This window comes from Cryptomeria japonica, chromosome 5 (genome assembly GCF_030272615.1).
Source record: "Cryptomeria japonica chromosome 5, Sugi_1.0, whole genome shotgun sequence".
Lineage (NCBI taxonomy): Eukaryota > Viridiplantae > Streptophyta > Pinopsida > Cupressales > Cupressaceae > Cryptomeria > Cryptomeria japonica.
In genome coordinates this window covers 765,976,238-765,984,297 of record NC_081409.1, presented here as the reverse complement: position 1 = coordinate 765,984,297, position 8,060 = coordinate 765,976,238, and the positions used below count along the sequence as shown (strand labels likewise).

At 29.9% G+C, this 8,060-nt stretch overlaps 1 protein-coding gene across 1 annotated transcript; it reads right to left on the bottom strand.

Annotated features, from left to right (window-relative positions):
* Positions 1 to 5,816: 5,816 nt before the first annotated feature.
* LOC131036487 (probable 4-hydroxy-tetrahydrodipicolinate reductase 2, chloroplastic) lies at positions 5,817 to 6,952 on the bottom strand. The gene is made up of 2 exons (XM_057968385.2): positions 6,793 to 6,952; positions 5,817 to 6,672 (listed from the first exon to the last, which is right to left on the bottom strand). The coding sequence occupies exons 1-2, from the start codon at positions 6,901 to 6,903 to the stop codon at positions 6,520 to 6,522; spliced, it is 264 nt and encodes an 87-aa protein (XP_057824368.2). The 5' UTR covers positions 6,904 to 6,952; the 3' UTR covers positions 5,817 to 6,519.
* Positions 6,953 to 8,060: the final 1,108 nt, after the last annotated feature.

The following is an 8,060-nucleotide window of genomic DNA, read 5'->3' as shown; positions in this document are numbered from 1 at the left end:
GTCCCTCCATATAGTGGTTGTCCTAATTGTCTACTGGTTTTTTGCATTTTTTGGTCTTCCTCATAGTTTTTTGGTTGGTTGTGCACTCTTCATGCAGCTCAAGTAGGTGCTCTCAAGTGTTTATGTGAAAGGTTTGGGCCTATCCTAATTTAATTAATAAGAACTTATCTATGCTCTTAAGTCACTAGCTTGTGCAAATGGTCATCAAACTCCTCCATTATCTTAATAAGTGACTCTTCTAATTAACATATTACCAATAATGTACCCAAATGATCTAATATGAATGCTTCGATCTTACTCATTTCTAGTTAACTCAACTTTTTGTTGTTGATGAATTCATCTTTACATTGATATTGTTGAGCATTCATGTTGGAGATGACGCCCCTCATATTTGGCCTCACCAGTCACAATCATTTATCCTTTTTTATAAGTATAGATTTTCTAATTGAAAGACTCATTCAAATGATATAATAATGAAGCTTCATATAACAATAGCATATCACAACAAAAATCAAGCTTATGGTTAATCTTTAGATAGGGTGAGATTGGCTTAGGTAAATAAATATTTAGACTTAATTACCTAAGGTAGAATATAGAAAAGGATGATTAATTGGATAAGATGCCAGAAATAGAATCAAATAATAATAAAATAATATTTAATTAGTTTTAGAAAGAAAAGAACATAATTAATCAAATACAAATGATTAGTTATAAAGGAAAGACACATGATGAGTTGAAAGATGTGTAAATTTTAGTTGTCTAAATATACTTTTGTAAATTGTAAAGGAAATACTTAATTCTTAGAAAATATTCTTATGGCACAAAATATGGAGACACACTTACAACATTATATACCAAGTGATGGTGCAAAAAAGAACTCAAACCATTAATTCAATCCAATCATCTCACAAAAATTTTTAGTAACACATACTAACCATTATAGAAGTGTGATAAAAAATATTAAAAATTTGAATAAGACTATTAGAACTATAATAACTTTCTTATTAGCGTTCTTTTGATTCAACATTTACTTGTAGCAATTCTATATTGTGTTACATATTCTTGACCATAATTGATTTTGATCTATTCATCTTTTTTTCTTTTCTTTGAAAAATATCCAAAGAAAATTGAATTTTTCCTTTTCTAACTTGTTGAGAAGGTATTAAATAAATTTTGGTATTATTCTTTCTCTTATTGTCTTGATATCTTTTGAATTATCACCTTTTTGTTTTGTTGAGAGTACCTCCTATGGGATGAATGAAGCTCTTTGTGTTCATTTACTTGTACATTTTTCTATGTATTATTGTATTTATGTCACATAAATGTTGAGTTTATATGATATTAGAAGTTTAAGAAATCATGCAAGTTTGTTTATTATCAAATATAGTTGAATAATGAAATTCAATAATTTAGTGAAAATAAAATTGAATATAAATAATATATTGATTTTGATAGAATTTATTGTATTTTTGTCTAATATTCATTGAGCACAACTAAATCTACATATGGAATTCTTGTCTTGCCTTATGCTTGACTATCTTCACACCATGAATTAATTTATAGATGAAGCCAAATTCATATGAAATATTTTTATTAATAAGTAAAAACATGAAAGCTTGACACTTTTTACCACATTGCCTACCTATTTAGAAAAGAAAAACAATAGAGAAATATTATAAATTTTGATTCAAAAACTTGTAAGTACCTAACTAAGCCAATACATAATTAATATGTAATGTTATTTTAGTTGTTCACAAACAAGAAAAATATTGGCTCAATTCTAAGAATTTAGCACAATTTATTATAATGGGTAAAATAAACTTTAAACTTCAAATAATTTTCTTAAATTTGTTTTATATTTTACAAATATTTGTCTACTAAAAAAATCTCTTAATTTGTAATATTTTTAAAAATCACAATTTTTAAAATGTTTGAATTAATTTAGATTTTTAAATAAATATTAAAAAAAAATTCTAGAAAATAAAGCCTTTTTTTTTCATTGCATTTTCTACATTTTATTTTTTAGCCTGCAATTTATAATAATTATTGATTCTAATGAAAGCTTCCAGACTAGCATTGCAAAGTAATTCTCACAAACAAAATAAATATATGTATACACCGTTCTTAGCTATGGTTTGATTAAATACATGCATATATCCTCTTTGTGAAACGATGTGCTATGAGCTGCTAATAACATAGTAGAGCATGCGCATGGAAGTAGAGATCAAATAATTCTTTCCAAAGCTCTCATTTTGGCACAGGCAGGGACACATTTTCTGCATATCCTGCAATCACGACATTCTACGCTACCACATTTTGCGCGCATGTCTTTCAGAGCATATCCAACCGTTATAATAGACGTCCTTTCCTGGTTCGAAAGCTGCCATCTTGGCACAGGCTGCGTGAAAATGAGAGCTGCTCAGTTTAGAAACCTATTTGCTGCGGTTGGAAAACTTTGAGGCGGGAAAAAACAGTTTGAAAAATTAAACTTTGGGGCGGGAGAAAACAGTTTGAAAAATAAAACTTTGGGCGGGATTAATGGGGTCAGGTTAAGGCGAACCAGATGGGTTTGAGGGGCCCACAACAGTCCTGGAAAGTTAACGGTGATTGTATTCCAAACGGAAATGGACAGGAATGAGCAATAGGGGCCAACAGCACACCTAAGCAGTCAAAGCTTAGGGTTATTCTTTTGCTTTATATAGTAGAGGAGATGACGCAAAATTGTCTATGACAAGCTTGAAGCCACGATGTGGAATTAGTAAGTAGCCGCTGGTTTTATGAGCAATATGGCAAGAGAAACGTATTCAAAATCTTGTACTCATTTCTGCATACACCATTATAATTTTGCACGTCCTTCTCATGATTCAAAGCTCACGTTTTAGATAGCGCAGATTCGTCACTAAGCTGTCAATTTCAGCGGTACAATCAAATTTGAAATCTTAATTTTTACTTTAACAGCGTAATTAAAATTTAATATTTCTATGAAAATCACCATCCACCACCAAATTCACATTGTTTCTCCCCACTCCCAATCAACCTCAATATTGACTTCTACCATTTAAATAAACACATTATTTTTTTCAAATTAAATGAAACAGAAATGTTCAAATTAAATAAATACACATTTAAACATCCAACTGAACATTTTTTGGTAATTTGATCTTCTGTTCTCATGCCAAAACGCTTCGATTAAAAAATGTCTTAAAAAAATTGTCATCCTCTAGAATATTTTTCCGATTTTATAAGGAGCCCGGAAAATTAGCTTCCTTTATTTTGTTTTGATTTCGCGCACACAGTTTATCAACTTTTTCTTGTTTTTGTAATCGTCACTAAGCTTAAACTGTCGTAATAAGCATGCAGCGATCTTTCAGGACGCAACTACGATACTTCTCCGGCTTGAAATCCTATAATAATGGCCATAGTCAAATTATCTACCTTATATTGTTGACAATTCAACACATGATCACTCTAGAAGTAATTTTCACATAAACAAGGACGCAAAGCGTCAAGTTCCTGTCATTAGAAGAATGAGAGTAATGGATAAATAAAGCTACATGTGATACTATGATAGAAGGCTACATAGATAGGGTATAAAAAATAGAGTATAAAAAATAGAGAGAATTTGAATATTACCAAATTTTAGTTAAAATATTCTCATGGTCAAAAAGTTTTATTTCTAATTATTTTAAATGAGTGTTAGTAGAATATGAATAATAATGTTTGAAAATTTTATCCATAATTCAACTAAAATGAAAAATTTATTACAAAATTTATATAATATGTTGATTGAGTTATCATGTCACTATATATATTGCAAGGTTTGTAAATGGATAAAAAAATTTGGTAGAAAACCTAAAATCATGCTAGTAACAATTTTTCGCTAGTGTCCGTGTGTTTGAACCAATCACTTTAGAAACAAAATTATCCCCAATAATAAAATTCTACAAAATAATAATTTTAAATTAAATTAATTAAAAAATATTTACCATTTTAAAAGAATCTAATTTTAATAACTAATTTTTTTTAATTAATTACCATATTAAAAAAACATAATATACATATAACAAAAAATGTATCTTTCTAATCTCTAACAATTGTAATCAAGATATATAGATTAAACTAATTTATAAATTTAATCTTTCAATTGCTTAAAAAAACTTATAAAATGAAATTAAGTTAAAAAAAAATTGAAATCTTATCTAATTGCATTGAAATCTTTGATGAATCTTTGTGGCATCTAATTACATTAAAAACAAAACCTCAATTACCAATTACTATTAATATAAATGCATGTTTCTATTCTAAAAAAATACAAATTACTAGAAAAAATTACTTGCATATATTTTTTACCGTGAAATCAATATAATATGTAAAATATTTATACAACAAGAAGTTAAATGAAAGTGTTATTATTAGTTCATTTTATATTCTATCATAATATATCTTCAATGCAATCTAATACAATTGAATATTAAAATAAAAAAAAAATAAAAAAAATTAAGATATATATTCTAAATTACATATTAACATTATTTGTAACTCTAACTTTAAGCATTAGTCTAATTCTACAACTAACTTAAGGCGAGTGTTAGCATAAGGGTTAGGGTTACTATGAGCAATAGTGTTAGATTGAGAAATAAATTAAGAATAAGATTTAAATTATATTTAATGTTAAAATTATTATTATTAGGATTTAAAATATAATCTTTAATAAATGCTTTTCTAATTTTTTTATATAATCATTTATTTAATAATTAATTAATATTTTTCTTTTGTAAAAATTAAAAATAAATTTTATTTAATAAAAATAGTATAGTCCAAGCATGCAATTGAAATCAAACATCTCTGTATAATAGTATATTCCAATCATGCAAATGATATAAACAAGAAAATTATCCATATTGGCCACAAAAGTAAACTTAAACTCCAGTGAATAAATTACAGCTGTTGCAACACGTGGAACCATATTCAATGCCCCAGTTCAAAATCCAAAGAAGGGAAACTTATAAGCACAAAATGATCCATTGTCTGCATTTCAAATACTCAATAAATATAATTCATCTCATCAACAAAAGTGAAAGTGCTACATTATAGCATTTAAATACCATGTTAAAATCATTTCTCATTAAAAAAGTTTAAGATGTTGCTTTCTATGTAAAGTGTAAATCATTCAGATATGGCACGTGTTAGAAGAGAAGCTACTTCTATTGTTTAACTCTATAATTGTAGAGTTGAGTAACTATGTCAAATTTATTCCCCTTAGGAAGATGATGCCTGTTTTTCTTTAGAAACCTTTCAAATCTAGATGGAGTCTAAAGAGAAATTGTTGGTACTGACAAGTTTTAAGAAGAAGGCCAAATGCCAATGATAGAGTGCAGAGCATCAACCCCAAGATGGCCAAAAAGTTGAATTACCTGAAAACATTAAGAGCAGAGAATTCAAAAGGCTTGCAAGGCTTGCGATCTCAAGGCTATATAGCTGTTATATTAGAGTTTATGCAAATTTAGCTGAAACATGGTTGTTGACACATACCCATAAGTCAATCTATCCTGAGGTTCACCAGTTGAATAGCCTGTCAAATAAGAATATCGTGGTAGGCAATGAAAGACGCCAAGGCAATTTACAGTTATAATAAAGATGTAATCATGCAAATAATGTTCGTTCAAAATGTCATGCTATCCCCTCCAGCACAAGTTGAAAAGAGAAATAATAAAGAAAACATGAAACCATCATCCAATACTGGCAGCTTTCTATCCAACAAAAAGTAATTATACTAAAGTGAACAAATGTAAGTGTATTGATCCTATTTTTGTGGACAAGGAGTTTAAAGCCTTACAAGAGTAGTAAGTCACAATACTGTACTCTGAATTTGATATGGGCAATTTAGGGTTCTAATGCCCTTCAAAACAAACTATTAACTCTAAAGAATCACGAGACATTTAAAAACTGACTTAAGTGATCTGCACAGAAGATAATTTGATTTTCTCTCCTTCAAAATGAAAAGCACTAGATTGAGTTTCATTCATTCATTTGATAGCCAAATATAGTTTTTAAGTTCAAAAAAACTTGGAATTGCATGATTCCATAATATTAGAGTATTGAATTCATGTTTTATCTTTTCCTCGATGAGTAAATGTATTTAATTGAAGAAATGATCATACTTGCTGACAAAAGTGGACGATAAATTGTTAAGCAGATTTAAGCTCAAAGCTCTCCAATTTTTCAACTTTTGCTAATAACAATGCAAATGTTCATATATCCCAAATTGTAACAAATCCACCACAGAATCTAATATTGATCTTGGTTGATTTTCATTCAACAGAGTGCAGGCTTTGTTTAATAAATGAACTGGTAGATGGTGTAGGAAATAATAACCACAATGCTTAAGGTCAAAAAGTGATAAAACCTAGGACACAAATTATTGTTTTCGGAAAATATATTTTTGCTCAAAAGGTGATCAGTCTTTTAATCACAATAAATAATTGTAAGAATCTATTATTTAGTGTAATAATTTTCTTATCATACAACATCGTATATTATAAATAATTTAATAAGTATGAAAGTACAATTATAGAGGTAGGTAAAGAGATAAATAACCTCGAGTTTGTAGCCTGAAAAAGCTTCAGGAAAGTGCTCCGCCATGATCTCCATGGCTGCCTGAAAGGCAACCACCTAAAGAAATAGCAACAAACTATTATCAAGAAGGCTGTGCGAGGTTGCAAATGTAATAAAGTCATTAAATGCATGGGAGAGGGACTCATTTCAGAAATAGCTGAATAAATTACTAATCACCTGCTTTCCCATCTGTGGTGCAATTACAGCATAGTTATTTGCCTTCCGTACCACATCCAATAATTTTTCTCGGTCTCCTCCAGTGGTGCCCATTACAAATGGCACACCCATTCTACAATAAAGTTCCGCATTTTCTACACATTTTATGGCAAGAAACTAAACTAGGTCACTAGCATATATATTTTATCAAATATATAAAAATTAAGTCTATGAATTTTCATCTTACTGATAGTTAACTAGTTGCCAGTTGTCTTCACATGAACTTGGAAAGATTAACCTTTCATAAAACATAAGAACAACTATTTAGAATAGCTCAGAAGCCATATAACTTGAGCAAAAACATTATGTGCTTGAAACAATTTAGGGATGGAAAAGGTGAATGTCACTCACCATTCACATCAGAAGGAACTGTGTAGTTGACTACAACTACATGAGGATAGTTCTGAAGGATCAAATCAAAGACATCATCTTTTTCTAATGCACTGCGTACATCAACTTCTATATCCCCTGTCTAGATCTTTTGATTCCCAAGATGAGGACTAGTGAGAGACAGAGGAACAAGCTGAAGACCAACAGAGAGTGCTGTTTCTGCAACTGCTCTCCCCATGTTTCCAGCACAGCCATTTACCTGCCAGAAAATCAATGCTCGAGATTTCAATTAACCCGAGCAAATATAGGCTGAAACACAATTACTCCGATCCTCAAAATCACAGCAGCCATTCCAAAAGTGTCCTTTGATTAGAAGACAATAATATGAACCACCAACCCTAAAGAAAATGTAATTCAAAAGGATGACAATAATTTAGGTTTACTTAATACTAGCACAGTCAACAGGAAAATACAGTGTAGAATCAAGAACTATATCCCCGTCCCAATCCCCATAACCACATCTTCTGGTGACTATATATATCTAAAATATAACCATAACTAATTCACTTACTCTTATACCTGATATAAATGGCACTTACATCTGCATACTAGTGCCGGTAGTCTGACATCTCCAGGTGACTAGGCTTAAAAGCTTTATGTTTCATGAAAGACTGCAAGGTGATGACACTAACTAAGATCGCCCAAGCTATAAGCATTACTTCTTGTTGCCTCTCAAGCCTAGATGAACAATTAATAATGAGGACAAAAGTGTCCAAATAGCTAAATCAGGTAGATATTTATTAGAGATCTGAATTAAAAACAAATGGTGAGCCAACATGATGCAGGAGCATCCCCAGTCGATGAGCGGGTTTAAAGAAAAAGCATACGGCGACAAAAGC

Excerpts from the sequence above, each read along its gene's own strand:
- LOC131036487 (XM_057968385.2), bottom strand. The coding sequence starts at position 6,903 with ATGGGTGTGCCATTTGTAATGGGCACCACTGGAGGAGACCGAGAAAAA. Across the intron at positions 6,673-6,792 it reads CACCACAGATGGGAAAGCAG|GTGGTTGCCTTTCAGGCAGC; the intron begins GTGATTAGTAAT and ends CTATTTCTTTAG.